This window comes from Saccharomycopsis crataegensis, assembly GCF_037102585.1.
Source record: "Saccharomycopsis crataegensis DNA, jcf7180000000098, whole genome shotgun sequence".
NCBI classification, from domain to species: Eukaryota; Fungi; Ascomycota; class Saccharomycetes; order Ascoideales; family Saccharomycopsidaceae; genus Saccharomycopsis; species Saccharomycopsis crataegensis.
The window spans coordinates 652,064-678,781 of NW_027043838.1; the positions used below are offsets into that span (position 1 = coordinate 652,064).

General features: G+C 36.1%; 10 protein-coding genes across 10 annotated transcripts; 6 read left to right on the forward strand and 4 right to left on the reverse strand. All coding sequences in view use genetic code 12, as the record gives it.

Moving 5' to 3' along the window:
• Positions 1–118: 118 nt before the first annotated feature.
• Positions 119–2,587, reverse strand: TUL1 (ubiquitin-protein ligase TUL1; the record flags this gene model as incomplete). The annotated part of the gene is made up of 1 exon (XM_064999542.1): positions 119–2,587. The coding sequence occupies one exon, from the start codon at positions 2,585–2,587 to the stop codon at positions 119–121; it is 2,469 nt and encodes an 822-aa protein (XP_064855614.1).
• Positions 2,588–2,937: 350 nt separating this feature from the next.
• NOC4 (ribosome biosynthesis protein NOC4) lies at positions 2,938–4,788 on the forward strand (the record flags this gene model as incomplete). The annotated part of the gene is made up of 1 exon (XM_064999543.1): positions 2,938–4,788. One exon carries the CDS (start codon positions 2,938–2,940, stop codon positions 4,786–4,788), a length of 1,851 nt encoding a protein of 616 aa, XP_064855615.1.
• Positions 4,789–5,293: 505 nt separating this feature from the next.
• DASC09_059600 (bZIP transcription factor) lies at positions 5,294–5,902 on the forward strand (the record flags this gene model as incomplete). The annotated part of the gene is made up of 1 exon (XM_064999544.1): positions 5,294–5,902. One exon carries the CDS (start codon positions 5,294–5,296, stop codon positions 5,900–5,902), a length of 609 nt encoding a protein of 202 aa, XP_064855616.1.
• Positions 5,903–6,479: 577 nt separating this feature from the next.
• DASC09_059610 (uncharacterized protein) lies at positions 6,480–6,930 on the forward strand (the record flags this gene model as incomplete). The annotated part of the gene is made up of 2 exons (XM_064999545.1): positions 6,480–6,560; positions 6,661–6,930. 2 exons carry the CDS (start codon positions 6,480–6,482, stop codon positions 6,928–6,930), a joined length of 351 nt encoding a protein of 116 aa, XP_064855617.1.
• A 1,759-nt stretch (positions 6,931–8,689) lies between these two features.
• On the forward strand, positions 8,690–12,076 carry DASC09_059620 (protein kinase PKH3; the record flags this gene model as incomplete). The annotated part of the gene is made up of 1 exon (XM_064999546.1): positions 8,690–12,076. One exon carries the CDS (start codon positions 8,690–8,692, stop codon positions 12,074–12,076), a length of 3,387 nt encoding a protein of 1,128 aa, XP_064855618.1.
• Positions 12,077–12,681: 605 nt separating this feature from the next.
• On the reverse strand, positions 12,682–13,434 carry MRPL13 (mitochondrial 54S ribosomal protein mL50 MRPL13; the record flags this gene model as incomplete). The annotated part of the gene is made up of 1 exon (XM_064999547.1): positions 12,682–13,434. One exon carries the CDS (start codon positions 13,432–13,434, stop codon positions 12,682–12,684), a length of 753 nt encoding a protein of 250 aa, XP_064855619.1.
• A 368-nt stretch (positions 13,435–13,802) lies between these two features.
• On the forward strand, positions 13,803–18,788 carry DASC09_059640 (uncharacterized protein; the record flags this gene model as incomplete). Its single annotated transcript, XM_064999548.1, has 1 exon — positions 13,803–18,788. The coding sequence occupies one exon, from the start codon at positions 13,803–13,805 to the stop codon at positions 18,786–18,788; it is 4,986 nt and encodes a 1,661-aa protein (XP_064855620.1).
• A 429-nt stretch (positions 18,789–19,217) lies between these two features.
• Positions 19,218–20,600, reverse strand: DASC09_059650 (uncharacterized protein; the record flags this gene model as incomplete). Its single annotated transcript, XM_064999549.1, has 1 exon — positions 19,218–20,600. One exon carries the CDS (start codon positions 20,598–20,600, stop codon positions 19,218–19,220), a length of 1,383 nt encoding a protein of 460 aa, XP_064855621.1.
• Positions 20,601–21,020: 420 nt separating this feature from the next.
• On the reverse strand, positions 21,021–22,985 carry DASC09_059660 (Yvc1 protein; the record flags this gene model as incomplete). The annotated part of the gene is made up of 1 exon (XM_064999550.1): positions 21,021–22,985. The coding sequence occupies one exon, from the start codon at positions 22,983–22,985 to the stop codon at positions 21,021–21,023; it is 1,965 nt and encodes a 654-aa protein (XP_064855622.1).
• A 1,891-nt stretch (positions 22,986–24,876) lies between these two features.
• Positions 24,877–26,553, forward strand: MLS1 (malate synthase MLS1; the record flags this gene model as incomplete). The annotated part of the gene is made up of 1 exon (XM_064999551.1): positions 24,877–26,553. One exon carries the CDS (start codon positions 24,877–24,879, stop codon positions 26,551–26,553), a length of 1,677 nt encoding a protein of 558 aa, XP_064855623.1.
• Between the last annotated feature and the right edge of the window lie 165 nt (positions 26,554–26,718).

The following is a 26,718-nucleotide window of genomic DNA, read 5'->3' on the forward strand; positions in this document are numbered from 1 at the left end:
ATAATGACAAGTGCAAATTATGAAGTGAAGTATTAACTAGAGAAAACTCTATCGAAAGACCCAAAATAGAAAATAAAAATTAAGAAGAATATACTGATTTGATTACCCATCCATAATATCATATTGGAGGCAAGGGGTTTCTACACACTGGACACTTCAATTTATATCTCATCCAGTTTTCAAGACAATCATTATGGAAAATATGATGACATGGTGTGATCATAAAATCATCAGCTACTACTAGCTTCGTATCAGTTCCATTCAACAACCTGTCATCCTCTGCGACACTATCGTGACCATCTGTGAAACCTTCGTTTTTCGTGGTCACTGGAATATCCACATCTGTCATACAAATGGCACAGTCCATTTTAAATATTTCTTTATGTGTGTGATCCCCGTTTGATGAGACAACCGTCTTATGTTTTGAGTTGAGCAAATCAATACCAAACCCATTTTCTAAATCAGCGAGTGAAAGAGTTGGATGGTAGTTATAAATATTTGGCAAGTACCGTTTTGGAATTAATACCCTAGGACCGAACTTCTCCTGGATGTAAAGTGCGGCGATGGAAATTAACTTGAATATTGTAAGGCCAATTAAGAAATTGTAATCTGTGTGGTGATGGAACACATTATTGGAATAACCAAGAACATAATAAATTGGAAGTAATCGAACAATTGAGGTCCCAATTATAAACTCCCAACTGAACGAAGTTCTAGAGCCACGAATGACATTTCGCACAATTTGTGGGTACCAATAAGAATTGATAAACACAAGTATCAACTTTTCGGTGAAGAATCTAGGAGCTCTACCCCAAGTTGAAACATTAACAACCAAAAATGAACAGAAAATTAGGGAAAAGAAAAACCTGGAGTATAAATTCGATGAAACCGTGCGCTCATCCTCAAAGTTTGTGGTAGTAGTAGTATTTGTATTCAAATTACCGGCCTGGGTCTGGAATCCTCCTGTACTGGTAGGTAATACATCACCGTTATTGCTACTGCTTTCATTATTGCTTGAATCATCAGTTGGATTGCCTCTTAAAATCGTCCATAAATCAACATTTTGCTCATTCATCTGTAGCATGTATATACCAACCATGTACCGGAGCTCAAATATTGATGAAAGCGTGAATGTAATCAATGCGGCGATTGCCAAGGAAATATACAAATCAAAGACAATTACCGTAGATATAAGCAATATCATTGTGAGAGTCCCATCTATCAAGTTCATAATTGATAAGGTGTGGTAAGATATTCTAGAAATTCTAGGAGGGGTATTGGTCAAATTCATTTGACGAATTAATAAATATAGTTGCAATGAAACCAAAATCATGACTCCAATCACTACCTTCCTAATCCGAGAGATTTGAGAATAATGGCTTCTACCTTCCAAATTGTTGATTTCAAATAAAATCCCACAGTCTGGTGAATAAAAAAGCCCTTGATTAATTACAAATTTAGGAATCTCAGCTGTTGGGCGACCTATCGGATCAAGAATCTCATCATCAATCATTTCTAATTCTTCTTTTGTTAAATTCACCGGGTTGAAATTCAAGTAGCTCACAAATTCACATTTCAAAGTTTCTCTAGCATCTTCTCTCAAAACATCAAATGTTAAATTCTTGTGCACGCTCAGGGATTCAAGAGATTCATGATACTGAAACTTTTCCACCATATATGATTTCACCGCTTCAAAATTATTCTCATTGAGCAACAAGTGAGGTAACGCGTAGTAACTTTCAAACTTGGCTGATCTAGTGGTGGCAAATATGTTACCATTATCAAGAAAATACATTCCGCTCATGGAGATAGGATGTACTTCAGTTTGGTCAGTGTCAGTCAATTGCATGTTTATAATGACTGGAAAAATGTTTGAATTTGTAAGATTATCCTCTCCATTTCTTTGGGTTGTCACTTCAATATAAAAGTCACCAACTTCTATATTGCTGACATTGCCTATTCTTTGGGATACATAAGCTCTATTATCTGACAAGGTATTGTATCTCGATCCATTATCGTAAAATGAATCCGAAGCTGAATCCTCAGAAAAGCCTGTACCATCAGCAACCGAATTGGCTTCCTCGGCACCATTTTGAGCATTAGCAAAATTGCTATTTTCGTCTTCGTCATCCTCATAATTATTACGACTTCTATCAAATGGATTTTCATACACATATGGTGACAAATATTCGGGAACTGGCATTGGAATTTTGGAAAAATTTAGTGCAGAGGTTTTGAATTTACCTCTGAATGATCCTGTTAAGTTTTTCATAAATAAGGATTGGCCATGCTTGTTGTGGCTATTTGTATACCACACATCATTAGCAAGCGCACTGACATAGTTTGGCAAAATTGAATACTCTTCAGTTTCTTGAAAATGATCATAGTCCTTATCAGGGAATGGGTATAGCGACAAGTTTCGGTTATCCATTGCATCTTTATAACTCATTCGAAGACCAGTAATGTTTCCATATCCTGATTCGTAAGTTGAATTGAATAGAACGCTTCTCAGTCTGTTGCGTTCACTATTGAATGTATCCAACAGTTGTCGCTCATCCTCAGCTAGTTCATAGTCGGTTCCTGGCATAAATAGTATAAAACATACTATAAGAAGAATGAGAATTTCCCCTCTTGAAGTCATTCCCGTTTGTTTTTTCTTATATCTTTATCCTTTGAGAAGTGATATTAATATTAATATATACTATATGTCATACTGTATGAATCCGTATCACACACCTAAAAATCACTAATAATTCGCATTTACCCGGGTACTGTGGAGTTGTAAAAGTCAGGGTAGTCAAATTAAGTATACTCCATGAGTGTGGGTCATCACCTAAACAAAAAAAAAAAATTTTTTCTAGGAGCATGAAAAATTCAAACACAATAATAATAGAGTAGATAGATAGCCAAGTTATATTAACTACATTCATTCAAATTATGGCCTCTCCAAAAAATTCTGTGTCAAAGTCTTCCAAGAGTGATAAGCTATCCAATAAAGCTTCTTCAAAGCAAAAAAAACTGGTTCAGAAAGTAAAGGAACAACCGAAACAAGTCTTTAGTGTTGAAGAGATCAAAACCATTTATCAGCAGGTAAAGACCTCGACAAAGAATCTCAATGATATAGTGAAGTTACTTGACCAATTAACTGAATTGTCCAAATCACATAACGAGATCCTAGCACATGAAGAAGAAGCTCGGCTTTTGATTATTTCATTACTTAAGGTATTTGAACATTTCATAAAGCTGAAGACCTTGAGGTACTCCATCAAGAAAGAAACCAATGATAACAAGGTTGTGCTCAACAAGTGGTTGAAATCTAAATATGATTTGTTCAAAAAAACACTATTGAGCCTTATCAGTGAATTTGTTTCAGATAATGACATTCTTATTGATGCATTGGAAGGGTACTTCCAATTAATGAAGCTTGAAGCTACCACTTGGGCTCCAAAAAATGAGGCACATTTCCCTGGTCAGATGTACGAAACTCTTGTGAAGACATTGATATTCGATAGCAAAAATGGGAAAATTTTGGAAGATGGGACCACCGACAGTATTTTAATAGAATTCTTCACCAGTAATTATTTGAATAAGTGCAAAGATTTGAAATTCTACTTTTTGAGTCTGATGATCAATCTTTTAGAACAAGAGAAACAAAAATTAGGCGGAAAAAGTTTTAAAACTGTATATTCCAAGTGGTTAACTATTATGCAAGAAGATTATTTCCATTCAATTTTCTATGGAACCAATGATGATAATAAAAAAGATGCTAAGATTGATACAAAATCTAAAAATAATAAAGATGATGAAGATGAAGATGACTTTGGATTTTCTGATGACGACGACGATTCAGTTGTTGATGCTTCAGATGACGAGGAATTGGAATTGACTGATACTTTTGTACCAAAGCCACCACAAGCTATTCAAAAGTTTGCCACCTATAAGTCGCTTTTCACCAAAAATTGGTTGAGCATTCTTTCGATTCCAGGGATTGAATCTGCTCAATTGAAAACCACTTTAAATATTCTTCACAAGAGAATTATTCCATACATGATTAAGCCTGAACAGTTAATGGACTTTTTGACTTATTGCTATGATAACGGCGAGTCAATTATTATAGAGATTTTGGCGATCAATGGGCTTTTCCAATTAATGCAAAAGAGGAATCTCGAGTACCCACAATTTTACGAAAAATTGTATGATTTCTTCAAGAAACCAGAGATTCTTTCCAATAAGTATAGATCGAGATTCTTTAGATTGGTGGATTTATTTTTATCATCTACACACTTACCTGCATCGATTGTTGCTTCATTCATCAAAAGAATGGCGAGACTCGCAATCTTCAATAACCCTGGTGGGATTGTTATTGTCATGCCATTCATTTACAATCTTTTGAAAAAACACCCAAGTTGTATGATTTTGATTCATAATCCTTTGCTTAGTGACGAGGAATTGGAAAATTATGAAGATCCTTTCAATAACGATGAAACCGATCCACTTTTAACTAATGCGATTGAGTCGTCGCTATGGGAATTGGAAACGTTAGCTAGCCACTACCATCCGAACGTGGCTACTTTGGCTAAAATCTTCTCTAATCCTTTTACCAAAACTAGCTACAACATTGAAGATTTCTTAGATTGGAATTACAAGGGTTTACTCGAGAGTGAGCGGACCAGACGTATCAAAGGAGACCATATGATGGCTATTGAGTTTGAAGAATGGGACAGTGCTTTTAAGGGCAAAGAGGAGAACGAAGAAAGTAGATGCTATATAGATAGCTGGAGATTGTGATTGGGTGTACCTTTTGTAATATATGAGTTATAACATTTAATCTTGTAGCCCCCTATCGACTGATTTTTCTTTGTTTCGATCTCTTTCTCTTTCCATTTCTTTATTTGTTTCGGCAGTGTAGTTTTGACTTCGTTTCCAACAGGAGGGATCATGGCAGTACCCACGGTTCCGCGGAAGGTGTGGCAGTTGGTGTGTATGTTGAGCGACGATCCTTCTGCAAATCCCTCGCTCAAAGTTGTCGAAAACAGTGTGTCGTATAGGTCGGCTGACCCGCTTGCTTTGTGATGCAGGCCGCTTGTGGGACGGCGAAAACAAAAAAAAAAAAAAAAAGAAAAAAGAGAAATTTTTTTTCGCCCGGATTACAAAAACAGGCGGATTTCCTCGAAAAACATTTAGTCATTTCGTACCCTAGACCTGTCATCACCTTTTATTCTACTTTTTGTCCATACAATCAGGACGCCAATAAATAACACATTGTCAGTTGGACAAACATATTACACCGACGATGGAATACGGATACTTCAACAGCCCTCTCAACGGCTTGAATCTTGAGAATATTGAATCCCCTCCTGATATGAATTTGGATGGCAACAATGATTTGTCAGCTTTCATGAACAACAAGTTCTTCGACTTTGACAACTTTGGCAACGAAGAATTTTATAAAACAACGAAGCAAGATGGTCAACAGCAAATAAAAAGTGAAAATATCGATGATGTCTTCAATTCTCTACTCAGTAACAATAGCGTTAGTAATGACAATGTTCTCAATTTGCAAGGTCAATCAAATTTCATTGCTACTTCACAATATCCAATACAGCAGCAAGCTCAACCAAAAGTGGTCAGCAGTGGCTCTAAGGTGGTTAAGGAACCATGCATGAATGACAAGAGAAAAAGAAATACATTGGCCTCTGCAAGATTCAGAGTCAAGAAGAAGATGAAAGAACAATTGATGGAGCAAAGCTTGGTCGACTTGAACAGCAAAGTCGCTGAGTTGAAGGCCACTATCATGAAGTTGGAAATGGAAAACAAGTGTCTCAAGAGCTTGGTAATTGAAAAGAACGAAAGAACATCCAACGAGTTGTTATCAAGCATCAAAAAGAACGCTGGCGTATAAATGTTTTGTCTTTTTGCCTTTCATTCTCGACTTCACTCCACACATCCTCTAATCTTCAATTTCATAGCATGAATGCTTTCCTATACGTTTCAAACTTTCAACAATCATCTGTCTTTTAGTTCTCCTTTAGATAATGTTTCCAACAAACATTTCAATATCTATACAGCAAACATCTTGTTTCTGCTTTTTTCAACAAACTTTTCTTGCACATTTCCTGGGTTTTACATCGGTTTTTTCTGTTTACGCTTATTATTTTTTTTTCTTCTCATGTCATACCTGCTAATTATCTTGTGATTGGTTCTTTTCAACAAAAGAATCCGTTGGTTCTTTTCAACAAAAGAACACTTGTTCAACCACTACTAACGAACTTTTTTTTTTTCAACCATTAGAGAATATTTTCTGTCAAAATGGAAATAATTCAGTATATATATTTTGAATGCTTCTTCTAGAGTACTCTGAATTTCATGTTTTTTATGAATCCTATATTTTAGGTTGTTTCCAGCGACAATTAGTAGGGAAGTTTTTTTTTTTTTTCTCGCGGTTTGCCACGGGTAACCACCGTGATATATTATTTACAATGTTTATTCCAAGGGATTCACCAGCACAGCAAACTTCGAAGAATAAAAAGAACACAATAATTCGTGAACCTCATCAATTTGTACCCTAGAATAATGGTATGTTATATATAGAACTCAAATCATTAAACAATTGGAATGATCATGTTTTTGTTTTCAATATACTAATACCGTATGGTACAGGCTGTATTTGACGTGTTAGTTGGTCTTGTAATGCTTGGTGTTGCAACTGTGGTGTTTGTGTACTATACTGCCTGGACTTTCCTCTTGCCATTCATTGATGAAGAATCCGTGTTGCAACAATTCTTCTTGCCAAGAGAGTGGGCTGTTAAAATTCCTGCTGCTTTGTTGGTTCTTGGTGCCTCTGCGGTGTCATTTTTCATTGGTTCGGTTTTGATCAAATCTTCAAAGAAGGCCAAGGCTAAGGCTGACAAGAGTAAGAAATCCAATTGAACTATACTGAATTAGAGCTGATACTTAAGTATTCAATAAATTCTTTTTTTTTTTTGAAAAATCACTTTATTATTGAATCCTTTCTACACATCTTTCTTTTCTTTTCTTTTTCATTTCCTCTATTTCTGTTTCAACTGTCCTTCATAATAACTGTTCCTCCCGTATACTTATATTATTAGCTCGTGTTTGTTTATTTGTTTATAAAATATTTCCGCCTAATTATTAAAGCGTGTTTGCTAATCTATTCGTACACTCTTTTAATCACTAAAGAACTTTTTTCCTGCTTAATGTGTCAAATACTAATCGTGTTTCTTTAGCATCACCATCGCACAATGAGAACACTCCGCTTTTGCTGTCTAATGACTCATAGTTTTTGTATAAATATTACTCATTTATATTAGTAGTATGTTTGGATTGTAATTAATTCGTCGTAGTATTTTTGGATTATAGCTCATCTGTGAGTGTTGTTTTCAGTTGGAGCGATTAATAAAACTGTAAATCAGAATAATGAGAAGCAAAATGTCTATACTATTCGATATATAAAACATAAAGCATATTCAACTCAATAATCTTAGAATTTGCTTTTCTCATAAACCATGAAAAGGTAGTCAAGGCAAAGATGGATTGGAAATTGATTAAGTTTGCTATATCACATTCAAATCCTCAACCCGATGTTGGAAAAGCAGACAGAGAACTGGAAATAGTAATATATATCACTCAAAAATATTTTGCTTTTATTTCTTAAATGCAATAACAGTTTTTTTTGTGGAGAAAATTATCATAAAACTGTAAGAAAAACAAAACCAGACTTCTCTATGCTCATCAGCACAATTTCTTTGAAAAAGAAGAGAGAGAGAAGCTTGTTCAATGCTTTTGAACACTTTTGATTAATTTAGTTTGAAATCAAGGCTAGCTCATCCTATTCAAAGACCCTTAAAAGAAATAAGGCCAAGATACCCTTGCCGAAAATACATATAAAATAATACGGATGCTTGAGTACTAGCAAATAGGTCCCTTAAAATAGGAATGTTCTGAAGAACTTCCATATTAATTTGCATTAAAAAGATAGTTTGGATGTACAAGTATTCTACCACTATTTTATTACGTTACGTGGCAAAGCTCTCATAGATTTATTAGGAACTTCACTCAGGCCCCTGCAATTAAGTAATGAAGTATCCTTCTGATTTAAGAGGACGAAAAAATTCAACCTCAGAAACGACAGAATCCGTGGTTTCAATGTTACCCCAAACATTTGCTTCACACCATAAAAGCAAACAATATGAAATTTCCTGAGAAATACAACATAACTACGTAAATATTTTCTTTTTCCTACTCAAAATCCATACATCTCCTATTATTGTATCGGGAAACCAAAAGAAAAAACCGTCCAACATCAACAACCAAATGTCCATATAATCACGTGCCCATTTTTTTTTTTTTTTTTTTTTAGTGCGATTTGAGACGTATCAGATGGGGTTTTGATCGACTAAAGGTTAAATCATTTTGTATTTATAGCGCTTCCAATAAAAGCCCCAAAAGAGATCATCTATAGACAAGCATTGCAACTACCATAGTTATTTTGTCTCTCAAGCTTGGTTCGATTGATTTTCTAAATCATATCCCTGTATTGACTCGCCCATTGCGTGAATAATTGGTTTCCTTGTTGTTTTTTTTTTTAGGTATTTTGCCTTCATCTTATTAGTGCTTAAATCACTAAATACAATTAAGTTGTCGGCTCCATCCATCCCATGATTATACAATGTCTGCATCATCAAGGAGAAGATCGGTGAAGGACTTTCAGTTTGGAAATAAGATAGGTGAAGGATCGTATTCCACTGTTTATAAAGCAGTAGATGTCTATTCGCGAAAAGTGTTTGCGATTAAGATCCTTTCGAAAGCTCACATAGTTAAAGAAAAGAAAATCAAATATGTTAATATTGAAAAGCAAACATTGAACAGATTAGGTCACCATCCAGGAATTGTAACATTATATTATACCTTCCAGGATGAATCATCGTTGTTTTTTGTTATTGATTTCGCAGAATATGGCGAATTGTTGACTTTGATTCGAAAACTAGGGACATTGAACGAAGTTTCAACAAAATATTACATGATACAGTTGGTAGATGCCATTAAGTTCATGCATTCCAAAGGAGTTATTCACCGGGATTTGAAACCAGAAAACATTTTGTTGAATCATGACATGAAATTAATGATTACGGACTTTGGTGCAGCAAAAATGCTTGATGAAAATGGGAATGCCGAAGAATTACAGAGTAATTTATCAATTAATAGCAATGGAGGCCTGGGAGAAAATGGTGACGATAAGGAGAAGGCAGCATCGTTTGTTGGTACTGCTGAGTACGTATCTCCTGAGTTACTACAACATAATGAGTGTGGGTATGAAAGCGATATTTGGGCTGTTGGTTGTATATTATATCAGTTCATCGTTGGACTTCCACCATTTAAAGGGTCTACTGAATATTTAACCTTTGAAAAAATCATTGGCCTTGATTACAAATTCCCTAATCATTTCATTCCCGATCCAATCAAGCATTTGATTACGAATATATTGGTGATCGATCCGAAAAAAAGATATACGATAAAAGATGTCCAAGAGCATCAGTTTTTTAAGAATGTTCCATGGACAGACTTTAACTACATTTGGAAGAGGAATCCACCGAAGATAGAAGCTTATGATCCTAGAACATATGCCAATGGCAATACTACACCACCATCCACAACTGAGGTTTTATCAAAGCCAGTTGTTGTCAAACAGCCTATAAATTTCTACAAAAAGGCGATCGCGAACCCATCAAAGACTTTGGATATTATCAATAGTACTTATGTTCCTTCATCCAACCACATGATGCCAACAAACTCTCCAAAGAAAAATGTGGGTGCATTACATCAAACTGGAAAAGGGTACCCTAAAATAAATCAATTCAACAGAAATGCCGCTATTGCCACTGCCGCCGGTAATATAGCAATGAACAATATCACAACTCAGACTACCCCGTCAAATATCAATAGTGCCCATGTGATGCCTGCCCAAAACCAAAATATTCATAGTACCCAAAAAGTAAACGGCAATAATGCTTCGGTTAGCAATGTTACTAATAAACAAGGACATGCGTATAAATCACAAACACAAACACAACCCCAACAGACCTCGACTCCCCCTCATCCCCTGCAATCATCACACGGTGGATCACCGTCTCAATTTTCCAGCGTTAAAACTAATGGGAAAAGCCATGAAAAACAGAATTCACAATCTAGTAATCAGACAAGAATTTTCAAACTGCAGTCACAACAAAAACTTCAACAGAGCAACCATTATGTTTTCAATAAACCGCTAATTCAAGGTGGAGTCAACATATCAAAATCTCAACCAACAAGCCCGATATCTTTCAATTTAAGTAGCCAAAGTAATCTAGGAAACAGATCCGTGTCAGAGACAAAAAGTGAGATTTCTTCACGTATTAATAATGCGTCTTCTGTGGATAAAAATGGAAGTGGTGGTGAGAATCAATCCTACAGTCCGATTGAGAAAAATGGTTCCAGTAACAATATTGGTGATGAAAAAATGATTAACGGCTTGGCACATGAAATTTCTATCAATGACAATGCAACGCAAGTTAAAGATTCTCTAGCAGCAGCCAATGAAGCAATTCAAATTGCCCAGAAATTTAGAGCCAAAAATTTATTTGCTTCTACTAGTAGTTATCCAGGTGAAGCTATGAACGATTTTAATGATCCTAAAAAACCAAGCCATCCATATGCGCCAATGAGATTGGCATCTGGCAGCAACTCTGCTGCTCTGTCTCCATTCATGAATGGTTATGCTTACACTAGCAATCAATCCAGCACGCCAATTGAGCAACCAGTGGCGATCCCTTATGAAGGCAGACTTTCGCTTTCATCTGAAGCCCCTTCAGGAGTTGGTAAGAACCAGCAATATCACACGAATTATGGACTCAACCACTCGACCGACCTCGATCAAAATATTCTCTTATCATCAAATCCTGTGACAAACCCGAGTGGTAATGCAGAGCCTCATCCATTTGACTCCTTAGCGAAACCGGAACCAGTTTTATCAAAGATCAAGCATAATCAAAGCTTGACACTTGATACTGGCTTTCCATCTTCCAAAATTGAAGCATATTCAGAAGAATTGACCAGCTCCCCAAAATCACCCAGGGATATTGATTCCAAGCATACACATTCAGCTTCTGCAATGAAGAAAGTTGATCCACCAGCCAAGAATTCGGCTTTTGTTCCTCAAACAGAAAAATTGAAAATACAAAGTCCGAAGATCTGTCCATCACCCGTTATTTACTTTGATGATGACATCGAGCCAGAATTCGAAGCTGATCATATCCCTCCAGAAATTACCCAGCTTCTATATGCGGATGAAAAGATAATCAAATTGGGCACCATTGTTGTCAGTCATTTGTCATTTGAAGATATTTTGGAGACTGATCCAAATCTATCTATTAGCTCTGTATATGGATCAAAGTTGGATCTCAATGATGCCACCATCAACGAAATCATAGGGAAACATGGAAGGGTCATTGATTATTATTCCAAACCTGAAGTGATGATAGTTACAACATTGGGAAGGCTATTCATTCTCCAATCAATTAAGTTGTCAAACAGATTGTACGAGATTAAGCTAACCGACAATAAAATCTCTTTGTATGACTACGAATTTGATGAAGGCAGTGAAAGCAACTACGGATACTTGTTGGTTGAATTGATTGATAAGCAATGTTTGTTATTCTTAAGCCCCCATGATCATAAAAGGGTTACTGTGGATTTTGAAACCAATACCAGCATCACTTGGATTGAATGCTTGTTCAAGGCGAAACAGTTATTGAGGCCAAAAACGCGCAAGAAATGCAATATGGGCTACGAATCAAATACAGAGAACTCCTCACCGACAAATAAGACTGGCTCGAACATGCCATCATCACTGAAATCATCACCTATTAGCCGTGAATCGAAACTAAGTGTGGGCTCTCTGACAACTTCCGCCACAAGATCCTCACAAGGGACCAACAATAAGAAAAATAATTCTTCGGTCGCAAATGTGGCTGCTGCTGCTGCTGCTGCCGCCGCCGCAATTAAAAAGGAACATCGATAAGTATTTTCTGCTTTTAGTGGTAATATAAAGTTAATGGTTTCAGTTGAACTTAAAATATCACTGCTAGTTTTTCCTTTTCTTTCTTTTTCATCCCACTTCTTCATTTGAACATTTGTCTTTTTGTTTGGGATGACATGCCATAATAATGAATTTGTTTCTGGTCCTTATTTTTTTTTTTTGTCATTATTTTTTTGTTTGTATTGTGTTCATTCTGCGTGTGTGTTCTGAGCTTATTATTCTGTTTGGTTTTATAACCATTCCATGTACCATATAGCATCTGCATTATTTTTATTTGATTCATAGTTCTTGTTTTTACCGAAGGAGACGACCAAGATGAAATATAGACAAAAAAAATTCTCATTCTTTTATGAAGGATTTGCTTTGTAAAACGAAATTATTTTAGAGGAGATTTATGAGCCCAAGAAAGTTTTGTGCTGGAGCTCAATTATTTGATGTGAAAGGAAATTGCTCATATGAAAATAAAAAATACGTATCATACAGATTCAGTTGCTGAATATTTCATAAAAAACTTATATTCAAATATATTTACGTGCCTGTAAACACTATATACAAATTAGAATCCGTCACCTTGGAATTAAAGAAGTCTATGAGTTAAGAGCCAGTTCAATCTTGTTGCTATTATGTTCTTCAACTTGTTTTAACAATTTATTGAATTTTTTCTTGATGTCCTTCCGTTTAATTTCTTTGTCAATGACAACATTTGGTAAATCTTTGAAAGAATTTTCATCCAAGTGAAGGGCATTTGGCAATTTTTCATTGTAGCTCATAGCTTCCCTGGAAAGAACATTATGAACAAAGTGGCTTCTCAAAATCTTGATAGTGGAAGATTCTGTCAAAACTAAGTCAGAAACTGAGTACCCTGATTGCTGTTGTACCTTCTTGAAATATTGGAATCTAACGTTCAAATCGTACAATTCTGTCTTGACAAGCTCTTCGATATTAGTTATTTTGGTAGAGGCATCGATTTCTTTCCAACTGGATAACAATATTTCGTCTAATTGCTCGACAGTCGTGATCTTCTTAGTATTCAACCAGGTATTAACTTTGAAATTACCCAATCTACGTTGAAATTCTTCCTTTGTAAGCTGCTGTGGCAACCCAATGATTTCCAAGTTGCTAGGATTAGTGGCGCCGGTAACCTTTGAATCAGAGTTCAAAATGGCATCGGCTTCTTCATTTTTGGCGTCGATGTTACTGAGCTTCTCTTTTAGCTGAGCTTTTTCTTTTCTTGCAGTTGGGTTCAAAAATTTCAACCATGAGCCAAACTCCGCCTGGGATGCTCCTGTTGTGCTGAATGTTCTGACGCTAGATCTTATTATGAGACGAGAGGCCAACATCTTCTACCTGGTTTCTTGTGGTTTTAGTTGCTGATACAGTTGTTGGACTGATGTTGTTGATGGTTGAAAATTTCGTCTGCTCAATTTTGGGAAAAAAAATTTGACCGCCGAAACAGGGCTGCGCAACCACTGTTGATATTAATAATAATAATATGAGTTTAATAAACTATATGCGGTGACAACATTCGGATGAGAAGGTTGCCGAAGACAAGATAATATCAATTTTTTTTTTTAGTTTTGTGTCATTGGTCTCTCATATCGTTTTTGTTTTTCCCTTTTCTTGTTTTATCTGAATCCTCTGTTTGTGCCTGTCAGTTGTTGATGGTTGTGTCTCTCGCTTGAGTAAGTTTTCCTATGGCTGTTTCATCATGAGTCTGATCGACGAACCTGCAATTACCCAGCCACATATCAAGAACGTTGCCATGGGCACCCTAGGAGTATCCAACTCCGACGACGAGCAGCATTTCATAAAGAAAACAGGAATTATTGAGCGCTTGAAACCAAAGAAGAAAGCAAATACCAGGTCTCCAAGCAGCAAGCGACAGGGTCTGGAAGCGACAGAAGAAAATGTCAATGACGGGGGCACAGTTGATGTTAAGAAGAATTCGGTTCCAAATTATATTTCGAGGAAATTGAATAGAAAAAGAAAATCTTCAAGCACTTCAAACACTTCGCACAAAGGACTCAGTTCAAATAGTCACTTGGTTTCAGAAACCAGCAATGGTGCTGAGCCTCCACATCACAATAAGCCTCCAAATTCATCACCAATCTCAAGTTTTGATGCCAGTCCCACCATTACAATTCGACAACATTTTACAGATCAATCGAGTATTACCCAAAGAAATGGTCATCAGAAACGTGAATCAGGCCCGCATTCCTTGCTCTCATATCTTCGGCCATCTGCCGACCACTCACGTCAGTCGTCATTTGGCTCATTAGTATTAGTGGAGAGTCCACGCTCATCTTTGTATAATATTACTCAGACAAGTTCCAATAGAAAAAGCTCTTTGGACTCATCAAATAATGCACTGAGAAGAAATCTGGCTAGTCTAAAGTCTCCTGGCTACTCCAAATTCTCTTTCCCCAAATTCTCGAAGAGAAATAGCGTACTGTCGAGTGTACAGGATGAGTCCCTTCCGGTACTGGAATATTCTTTTGAACAGAGTCCCATAGGCTATTCATCTAAACAATTTAATAATTTGAATCCCTTTTCTCCCGAAATCGAGGATTTCTCTTGGAGACATAATGGCAGTAATGAGGGAACAGATGGTGAAGCGAAGCAGGCATACGCCATTGAACCTCAGAATTCTAACACCGAACCCCGAATTGATACATCTAATGAAGGTATAAAGTCAGTGCTGAAAAAGTTTCTAGGACTTACCATATCTTCAGGCACATATCATAGGAATAAAAAAAATTCATTAACAAGTTCACACAGACCAAAAAATATTAGCGTTGATAAAAGCTCTGCAGATAGGGACTTCTCCGGTGGAACAAAGAGTTTTATACAATCACCAAGTATTATTTCTCCTTCAACTAGACTGAAGAAAAAAACTTTTTCAATTTTTGATGATGATGACGATGATGACGATGATGACGATGCTCATATCAAAAACAATGGAGGTATGAAAGAAGTTCCAAATCATAGAGATCAGTATAACTTTTGCCAAGGATCATTGGAATCCTCTTTTGTTTCTGAAAAAAATGTCAATATCTTGGGTTTTGCTTCAGAGAAATATATGAACGAAAAATTTAAAAGAAACAGATTTCGTTCTAATTCTCTTAATGATCTGCTTCAGAACTCCGCCAGTAACTTTTATAAGAATTTACCAGTTAATAACCGAAATGCCACCGGAACATTTATTGACTTTGTACAGTCTTCAAGAACGCCATCAAGGAGCGGATCTAAAACTCCATCAAGAAGGAACTCGGTGGTAGATATGGTAAGATTTTCTAATTCTCAGGCCTCGCTGTCCAAACCCGGATCCCCTTTAATGGGTAGCACAACCCCCTCAAAGTCTGACGATCCCTTTAGTGCTAGATTGAGTAGAAGAAGAAGTCAAACTTTGAGCTCATTAATGAATCTGACATACCTATTGGGAAACAGATCGTCTGAGAAGTTTGGCGAGGAAAACAATACGGAACGAAGTACTTTTGGATTGAAGTTGAGAAGAAATTCAAGGAGCTTTCTTGGACTTAATAGTGGAACTGAGGATCTGGTATCCTCAGGAACGGTCAATCACGAGCTCAATAAACCAACTTCTAGAATTAATAATAATAATAAAAACCCCGCAGGTCTGGATTTGAAGTTTTCTGGCCATTCGTATGATGAATCAACTTCAGAAGACGATTATAAAGGGGAGAAGGAATCATTTTTCAAATATTATTCTGCCTCATTGAGTAATAAAGCTTCCAATGCTGATAATGTGGCAAATATCCCAAAGCCGATGCAAGAAGATACGTACGTTTCCTATCTCTTGAAGTTGATGACAAATGGCTTCTCTTACGAAATCACTGATATATTGAGTTCAAAAATAGCAATCAATAAGTACCCAATAGTGGATCCAAACAAATCATATGAAAAGTTCATTATTTTCCAGGATAAAGAGTCATGTAGAGAGCTCTTTTCAAGGACATTTGGTTCCAGTTACAAAAACTCTTTCTACACAAACTGTTTATATTTGTTCATATATTTGCATTTCTTGAGCATGTTCTATGATTCAAATTGGATTTTCCCGCAAGCTGATAATGATCTAAGAAATCCAGTTTACAATATTCTATCCAAATTTAACGCTAGGCATATCGGTGCTGGTGATAATACAGATAAAACAAAAAAAATATCACTGCTTTCAGAACAGCAAGATTTTTTGGAGTTTCACATAGATAAAGTGACTTCAATTCCTATTGATCTTGTATTTAGACACTTCTTATTCTATAACAAGTTGCCACCGGAAACGGAAAAGATTGATTTGACTTTAGAGATCATAAGCTATAATTATTACTATTTCATGAACTTGACAAATTTGAAATTTATTACAGGAAGCTATCGAATACATGATGATGACTTGAATAATAATACGGATAATGAAGATTTTAATGACACGGTTATTATCACTGAAGCCGAAAAAAAAGATGAAGATCGGGAATTGTGCTCAGAGAAATCTATCGCTGATATTTCTACCTTGGATACATCGAAGTTCACTATTTTTCACAGTGTCAATGAGATCTATACCCTACTATTCGTTTCTTTGGTTCTTCAAACGGACCATTTTAATAAAAACAATCGCTCTAAGATGCTGCAACAAGATTTTACAAATATTATCAATAATTTCAAAAAAGAAGACTTCAACAAAGCTAAGAAGAAGAAGTTTGGTGCTAAGCTCTCAGAAACTCCAGACTCTCAATTACTTTTCAATTTATTGACCCCGGAGCTTATTGGCTATTTCTATGAAAACATCACTTTCACACCAATGAAGTCGATACTTGAAATAATATCTCCTTCAGTTGCCAATAACGTTTATAACAGATCAGGATCTGTTGCTAGCACATCATCCTTGGGATCGCCTTTATCCCCGTCATTCGCGTCCTTACCAAGCTCGACAACCTTAGGTAGAAGGAAAAACAGCCTGTTCTTTTTGTCTTCTTCTTCTTTGCCAAATCCAAGCAATGACCCTTATTCAATTGCAACTAGCCTCGATATCAAGGCTCTAAATCTTGATTTTGAGATTTATGATAGTTCTAATACCGATCCATTTGCATCAAATTTCAAAGAGTTCAAGGAAATGTCTAAGTTCTCTGACAGATGCTTGCTTGACAAGGTTTTGGATACATTAAATACAAAGGATCCAGATTGTATTCTAAGGTTGGATCATTCGGAGGATCTTACTGATTTGCTCTTCAAAATTAGTTACGCCACAATAAAACCAAGTTTGACTAATATCCTTATAAAAAAATCTGCAACTATCAGAAAGAGTCTCTCTGCCAAATGGCCTCACAATCAAAAGACAGGCTCTGATATGTCTATATTTGTCAGAATTTTTAATATTGGGATAGTGTATAAACAGGAATCAAAACTAAGTTTGTTGCCAAAAATATCAAAGAAGAAGAATAAAAGAAGATCTAAAAATTTCAACAATGTTAACCTCAATGACAGTGATACGTTTGTATGGAAGAAATATTTTGCCATTTTGACAACTTTCGGTGTGTATATATTCAAGAATATCAATTGGGATGTGCTACAAAATTTTGAGGAAGAGGTGGAGGAGCAAGAAAAATGGGTAAATAATGACAAGATAGGCGAGTCTAACTCAAACGGAGATGCCGATTATGATAATTTGAAAAAGAAGTTGAGGCACATGAAGGTTTACGCATCAGCGTTTTTCCTTCAGCTGAATAATAGCGAGTTGGAACTTGCGATTCCAATTAATAAAGTGTTTTCCTATCATAATAAGTATAAAGATTTTCATAGTTTTTATGTTTGCTACAGCAATAATGATAACGATTCCAAGGTTTTGAAGAGCGATGAGGTGGATATCACTAATGATTGGATGAAAAACCCAAAAAGCAATAAGGTTTATAATAAGGGATTATTTTATTGTGCATCTGAAAATGAGGCCAATCAATGGGTTTTCAATATCAACTATTTGGCTGCAATGCATAAATGTTTACCAATTCACAGTTATGATAAGTCATTCACCAACTTGGTCATACCCAGCTATGAAAATATTCATGAATTGACGATCGGTAACCATATGACTCTATCAGAACGCCACAAAGAATTACAACAAGAAATGAAAATGATATATAAGATGAAAATGAACTACGAGCAAATCGCTGAATTTATTAAACACTTGGCGCCGTATCAAAGCAAAAATCGGATACAGTTGAAGCAATTAATGAATAAGATTTTCCATAATAATTTGAGATCTCTATGTTTTGAGGAATTTAAGACTAAGTGTTTCATATTCTTGGTTGAAGAGACTGCAAAGAAACTTAGAAGAAATCAATTGGAAAATGAAGAGAATAAATCGCTCGAGGTTGTAGTTAAGCAAAGAAGCTTGTCTATTGTGCTGTTGAAGCCAGAGGATAACGAGAAATATTTAGGGTTCAGTAATATTGTGAACGGCTATTCCGTTGCCTTCAATGAGTTATTGTTGCTGAGTTATGAGAGCTTCTTAAACAATAAAACTCATGCCCAGGTTGAGTTATCTGGTCAGATTGAAGATCCAGCCGATCCAAATACTTTTAGAATTGATGCCTTTAGTGCATTGACATCAATGACTAACATGTCTTATGACACAGAAATGAGCTACAGTCCAATTTTCCGCTCACCTCAATTTAAGCAATTGCTATAGATTTTTTTTTTTTTTGGACAACTCAAGGTGCATCAAAGCCTTAATTTTTTTTCCCTTGTTTCTGGTCATATACATATATTATCTATTATTTTTCAAGCTTGATATATTCAAATTTTACTTCTCTTTTATTGTGTTACTCCTCAAAAATATTGGGTTTCCTTCATATTTATTAATATAAATTGTATTTTAGTATATCTGGATTTGTAAAACCACAAATTTTTTCTTACGATGATGCTTAGTATTAGGAACGGTTATTATCATTTATTGATTTAATTAAATTTGAATGATTCATCCTGAAAGTGCTTCTTCTTCGTTACAGCAAACTCTGAGTGACTGAGAGAAATTATGACAGGATGACTCTAAATTAAGTGCTTTGAGAATACATCTCAGCAGGGGCTCATCATTATTACCAAATACGCCGTTTTCCCGCTAGCGTTTACCATCTATGCCCTCTATTTCACTACTGCTATTATCTTCATCATTGTCATAGTCGTCGTCATCATCATCATCATCATCATCATCATCATCATCATCATCATCACTTTGCAAAATAAGATTTTTTTCTTTAGAATTCGAATTAAGTCCCACATTATGGCGCCCATGAATTGCATTATAAATATTTCCTCTCTTTTTTTCAAAAATTTCGTACTGCTGATTCAAATTGATGGGTTGATCTTGTATGTCATTAGCCCCTGCATTAATATGGGGTCCATCTGTCCCATCTGTCACATCAATTCGCTGTCTCAATACCAACAACTCTCTTCTCAATTTATTATGGCTTTCAATTAAAACATCTTTATCATTCTCGACAGACTTCATATTTTGACCTAACCTCAGTATCTGACGATCCTGTGTTATTACTAATTGTTGCAATCTCTTAATTTCGGCCTCTTTCTCACTAATCAACTGGTTACTAATCACTAAATGATTATTTGAAACACTCGTCAAAGAATTATTACTGCTATTGTTGATAGTCGAATTTGCAATACTGTTTGCAGTAGAGGATCCATTGAACAACTTGTTATTACCACCGAAAAAGCTTTGTTTGGGCGTTGACAGTAGTAGATTATTTAATTTTCTCTGGAACATCTTCTTATCTATCAATACTATGTTAGCTTTTCCCGTATGTGAACTCTTAATTCTTTTCAATTTCCCCAATAATCTGTTTTGATGGATTAAATTCTTTTTCAATTGCTGATTTTCCACAATTAATTCCTCCTTGGTTTTACTATTAAGGATTTGATGATTTGCCACTAATTTAGTATCTTCAATGCCGTTATCATCTTCTGTGGCATCATCTAGATTAGGGTTTATCGCAAAAGTGTCAAATAAATTCATGATCCCTTGATACAAATTAGCATCACTCCTTCCATTGTTCGCTGATAATAAACTATTATCATTGTCAGCAATTATGCTATATTCTCCCATAAAGGCATTTTGATCTGTATTTCGATTGCCTCTTTTGTTTGCCAATGAGTCGAGAATATTATTTTTACCCCCAAACAATCCTGTTTTATAATTGACATCTTCATTCTTGGCTTTTTGTTCTTCTGTAAGGGCTCTTTTTTCCGTTATTTTCTGCAATCTATATTTATAATTCGATTGTATTGATCTTTTCTGGTGCTGGGATGCTAGAAGCTCCAATGCTTGTACTATCTTTGGGTCAGTGGCCTCATCATTCACGATGTTCGCTAGAACATTTTCAAAAGCATCCGAGGCCTTTTTGTGTAAGTTTCGAGCTCTGAGGTAGTCTTTCTTAAGTTCTAATCTTTCTGCCTCTTCGGCGAATTGGTATGCATTTTGGAGCGTCATGGTTGATAGCTCACAGATGGGAACAATTTACTGTAAGTGCAGTTGCCTATAATCACATTCATTTTAGTATTTACCTATTTACCTCATCGCACCGTGACGGATGATTTCCTGTACGGATAAGATGCGGATGAAAATCAAAACATTAGTACATTAATAGGTATACCTGCTCTGCACCTTTAGGAAGAAGAAAAGAATACAGCCTATTGTCTATATTGGATACCGGAAAATTAACTAATAAATCTAAAATCAACCACCATAATAATAATAATAAATAAACATCAATAAATAATAAATAACTTGTCAGAGTCTGTGAAAAATATTCCAAGTTTCCCTTCAAGTGGAATTTAGAAATCGTTATCCAATAATTTTCTTTCAATAATCAGAGGAAAAGTAAAAAGGTTATGATCAAAAATCTTTCAATTACTGTTTGCTTAATTCCTTACGTAGTTTTTTATTTTCTTCCAAAACATCCTTGACAAGAGACTTCAACTCGGCGACCTCTTTGAACAAAATATATTGATCCCATTTGATCCCAACTTCATTGGCAGCCTCAAGCTGAGGTGCAATTTTTTGGATTCTGCCCTTCCAAGTAGCTTTATCGACGCTGAACTCGGGATCTTCGTTCTCAGCCAATTGCTGGGATCTTAAGCCTCGAGACATTCTGCTATTACCTGTTTCATCATCGCTATCAAAACCGTCTTCCAAATCAAATTCCTGATCTTCTTCATTAGAATCGTCTCCAAAACCATGCATTCTGTTGTATCGAACTCTTTTAGCGTCCTTTGACTCTTTAACAGCAACATAAATGAGCAATGGGGAATAAATTAGCACCATCAATTTAGTGGCCAATTTTTGATAAGTTCTATGTTTCAACCACCAACTGAATGGGATTACCAAAAGACACAACTCAAGCAAATTCAATGGAGGAACAAAAACATCTTCATCAGGGGCTCGAATGTATCGAAGGGTCTTTTGCGCAAGAAGCGCCAAATATTCATCGTTGGCATTTTCAATTATATTCTCATAAGCAGTATTATAGAGGGCAACCAAAATGTTCAACAAAATAACTGTGACAGAAAATGAGTAAAAATAATACAATATTTCGCCATAGGGGGAAGTAAAGTTACTAATGGAATCAATATCACCTTCGCCAATAATGGTCGTGAACATGACACGCAATAATAACATTGTAATATCCCTTTTTCCATCAGCAGAGTCTAAGCCTAAAAAGGCCTGTAGGAATCCAATAATAATCACAATCAATAAGAAGAAAAAGAGCATCGATTCTTTAAAAAGCACCTTTAACACCACAAGCAAAGCACCAACAAATCTCTCAGAATCCAAAAACAAAAGCAACCGCGACCACATCAAAGGAGCTGCGCAGGCTAAAACTCTAAAGGCTACTTCATTATAAGATGCCCTGGATGGGCTATCGAAATTTTTGGAAAAAGCAATCATTCTAATGATAAAACTGGAAGTGATAATAGCATACATTGTATCATTGAAAGCATTCCAGAATCCGATATAGTTATATCCCACATGATATAGTTTGACTATTTCGTCGGCCACAAATGAAAGTGTGAACAAATAAAATAATATTTCCGCTTTTCCCAAATTCACATCATAGTCCAAGGAGTTGATGACTATACTGTAAAGCATCAAATAAATGACAGAAACAAATATCTGTAGCAAGTTTTGATATGCAGGAGTTTTGATACGATCTGGATCATAGTGGTTCCAATAACCTGGTTTGCTTATATTTTTATAAATCTCGTATTTGGTAGCATCTTGATCTGATTGCACAATCCACCCTCTCCAAAGCCATTTAATACATTTTTGATAGCCACTTGAACCAATGACAATCGTAGAATGCAAATCCACTGCCAATTCTAACGCACTGAAAGGATCTGAATCTTTATCATTCACGTTGATAACATAGCGGCGACATAGCATCTCGATAAATAAATAGTGTTCATCTTCCTCTTGTTCAATGATGATTTTGGCCAACTGGGCAGCAGCGGTCATTCTGGAAAGATGAAGCTCTGCATCGTGCAATTCAGATAATGATAATGCTCGATACCATTTAGCATTTATCAATAAACAATAAATCAAAACTGCCCTATACCTTCTCGAAGTAGTGCCAACTTTACCTTCACCTTTACCTCCTGCAGCTTCAATTGCCAAATTAACAACTTTAGTGGTAAGAATATCAGAGTAAGGGTTAGTAATCAATTCAAGATCAAGTTGGATTGGGATGACTTGATCAATCAAGTACTTTAAATTCAATGCCACTCGCAAGACTTGTCTGGGACTTGGAGACGACCATATTCCAATATCTGATGCATTGCTATCCACCAATAAAGATTCACTTTCCTCGAAACTCATGGTAGAATTATTAATTTGGTGATGAGCACAGCTTACCCCTATGTCAACTGTTATAAACTTTTTTGTTTTTGTTTGACATGCTAAGGTATTATTTCACGTGCGCCTGTACTTCAACCAAGCATGAAGGGCCGCTCCACCCATCAACCACTACGCAAGTTTATTAGCGAGTAATACCAAAAGGGAAAATCATCGTCTGTTCAGTTTAAAATTTTCTGAAAATTCTTTCTTCTCGCCCGTGAATACTAAAATGTGTCCGCGAAATTTGGCGCTAAAGAGAGAAAAGTTTTCTCCAGGTCAGAATTAGCATTCCTACCCATCACGTAGGTACGTACTAATGCCGTTCAATAATGTGCCAAAAATAATTACTAAGCTCAATCAACCTCATATCCTTGGCAGATACGTCAAATTTGTATTGGTAAAAAAAAAAACCAGGGAGCAAGAAATTTTTTCTCTTTTCCGTGGAGAATTTGAAGTATTCGTATTTATATGTGCTAAAAAATATGCCATAGATGCCGTGGCTATCAAAAGGGCCACTCCATTACCACGTTTTTGCCTCGGAAATACATATATATATATATATATATGCCGGAAACTTCAATTTTGAACTTATTAATTTTTTTTTTAAATGCTCATTATTGCTTTTACAGTTCTACCGATCACATTTCTTGCTGCTTCCTGTTATAATTGTTTTATCGAAACAAAATATTGATATCCGCTGTTACGAGCACAACAACCTCCTTTTCTACGAAAAACCAAATAATATCTTAAAAATGAAGCTCTTTACAAGTTTAGTCACTATGATCGCTCTCTCTACTAGTGCTTTTTCGAGACCAGTTGTGGAGCTTGGCTTTACAATTGTCACCAAGAATGGTACACTTGCAGATACTCTTGGGGATACTCACATTGGTGCTGCTATTCCAGTCCGCACTGCTATTCCTAATTAATGTTCATACTGACAGTCATTTCTTGTGTGTTCATATCACTTCAACAAGATTAATTAATTGCATTACCATTATCTGGCATAATGATGTGTATTGAATTAAAATATTTAGATATCTCCCCTTGCTTTTTTTCTCTGAAGCCGTGCTTTAATAAAGTTACCATCTCTATTCTTCTATTGATTAAATTTTTTATATTCTTGTAAGAGAAAATAGAAAAAGGTTTCTAGTTATTTTCAAATGTTTCCTAAAGCCCGTGTTGGCTTGGTACTACATAAGGAAGCATTCTACGAACAACAAAGCAATGATTTCCTATCTGCGTGGATCTCGGGCTGGATCACTGGAAGAATGTTAGAACACCTTTTCTTTCTTTTCTCTTTTTTTTTTGTTCTCTTTGTAGTTTTATTTCAAAGGAATTTTTCCCGGAACTACGGAGATTGCATTGCTTATTGTTATTATGTTTCCTACGGTGTCATCACACCAAACTCTGAGGGATGGATGGGTCACAAGGCCATGGATTATTCCGAGACTTTTGGGGTTGAATGGAAGATATTTAGCACGTGACCCTATCTTGAGTCTCTCACATAAAACTTTTGGGGATATCTGAAGCACTTTTACTCAAAATTAAAGGTGAGAAATCCCTATAAAAGCAGGATATCTTAGTTCATTTCACTCTATTTTCAATAACTATTGCACCTAAGAAGGTGGTTCTGGAATGGCGTATGAATCCGCGCGAGCGTAAAGTGCCGGCGGAGCGTTATGTTCGTTTGAGTCGCATCGATCACTCTTTTGGGCTTATCAACCGGGACTCCGGGAGATACCGCTTCCACCTACAGTATATAAAAAGGAAGCACGATACCTCACCTGTGGTTGAAAAAGTTTGTTTGCTTCCAATTTTATCCATTTTCACATTACTCATTTCCAGAAATATTCTGTCATAACATATACAGATTATGGTTGCAAGAATTTACGGCTCTATTATGGGTGTTAAGGTCCTTGCCCCAGTCTCTAGTAAGCCTTTATACCCTGGCGCTCCAACAACCCAATCTGATATTTTAACCAAAAAGGCATTGGCATTTGTCGCTCTCCTTCATAGAACTTTCAACAAGACAAGAATTCAATTGCTTGAAAACCGTCAAGCTATTCAGAAGCAAATCGATTCAGGAAAGCCTTTGGATTTTTCTCCGGAAACTGCCGCCATTAGAAATGATCCAACTTGGTCCGGACCTCCATTGGGTCCGGGATTAGTCGATAGAAGAACTGAAATTACTGGTCCAACCGATAGAAAAATGGTTATTAATGCCCTCAATTCCCCAGCTTACACTTATATGACCGATTTTGAAGACTCATCTGCCCCTACATGGCAAAATGTTTTGGACGGTCAAGTTAACTTATTTGACGCCAACAGAAAACAAATTGAATTACCAACAGAGAGAAAGCACTATAAATTAGATCCATCTAAACTTAATGATTTACCAACATTGATTGTCAGACCTCGTGGATGGCATATGGTTGATTCCCATATTTTAGTGGATGGCGAGCCAATTAGTGCTTCCATGTTGGACTTTGGGTTGTATTTCTTCCATAATGCGGCTCAATTAATCAAAAATAACCGCGGTCCTTACTTTTATTTACCAAAAATGGAGCATTATTTGGAGGCTAGATTATGGAATGATATCTTCAATGTCGCCCAAGATGTCTTGAAAATCCCAAGAGGGACTATTAGAGCCACTGTATTGATCGAAACTTTACCAGCTGCCTTCCAAATGGAAGAAATAATTTACGAACTTCGTGCTCACTCGTCAGGGTTGAATTGTGGTAGATGGGATTATATGTTCAATACCATCAAAAGATTAAGAAACAACAAGAATAATTTGTTGCCAGACAGAGATCAAGTCACTATGGGTGTTCCTTTCATGCAGGCGTACGTCAAGAGATTGATTGAAATTTGCCATAGACGTAAAGTTCATGCAATGGGTGGTATGGCCGCCTTGATCCCAATCAAGACTGATCCAGAGGCTAACAGAGTCGCTTTGCTCAAAGTCGAGAAAGATAAAGAAAGAGAAGCTATTGCTGGTCATGATGGGTCATGGATCGCTCACCCAGCTTTGGAGCCTATTTGTACCAAGGTATTCGATAAACACATGCCAACTCCAAATAGATTGCATTATATCCCAGAAGATCCAAAGGTCACTTCCAAGGATTTGACAGATACATCTATTGAAGGTGGTAAGATCACCACCGAAGGGATTAGGGTGAATTTATATATCGGTTTATGCTATTCAGAGGCTTGGTTGAGAGGCCAAGGCTGTGTTGCCATCAATAACTTGATGGAAGACGCAGCCACTGCCGAAGTTTCTAGAACTCAATTATGGCAATGGGTTACCCACGGTGCCAAATTGGCTGACACAGGTGAATCAGTGACAAAGGAGCTCACTTCTAAGTTATTAGAAGAAGAAACCGCAAAGTTGGTTAAATCTTCTGGCGAAGGTAACAAATTTGAGCTCGCTGCCAAGTTGTTCAGACCAGAAATTAGAGGTGAACAATTCAGTGAATTCTTGACTGACTTATTGTACCCGGAAATCACTACTGTGGGCAATCCAATTGAATTATCCACTTTAAAAGATTGAGTTTATATAAAAATAGCAGATTCAAATAGCAGATTAATTTATATTCAAATAGAAGAGTAATTTTTATATTTTAATATTCAAAGGTAATCTAAAATAAACTTATGTAGCGATACAAAGGTTTGGGTCAAATTCCCAATACGATTCTGAATATCACGTGTAGCTCAT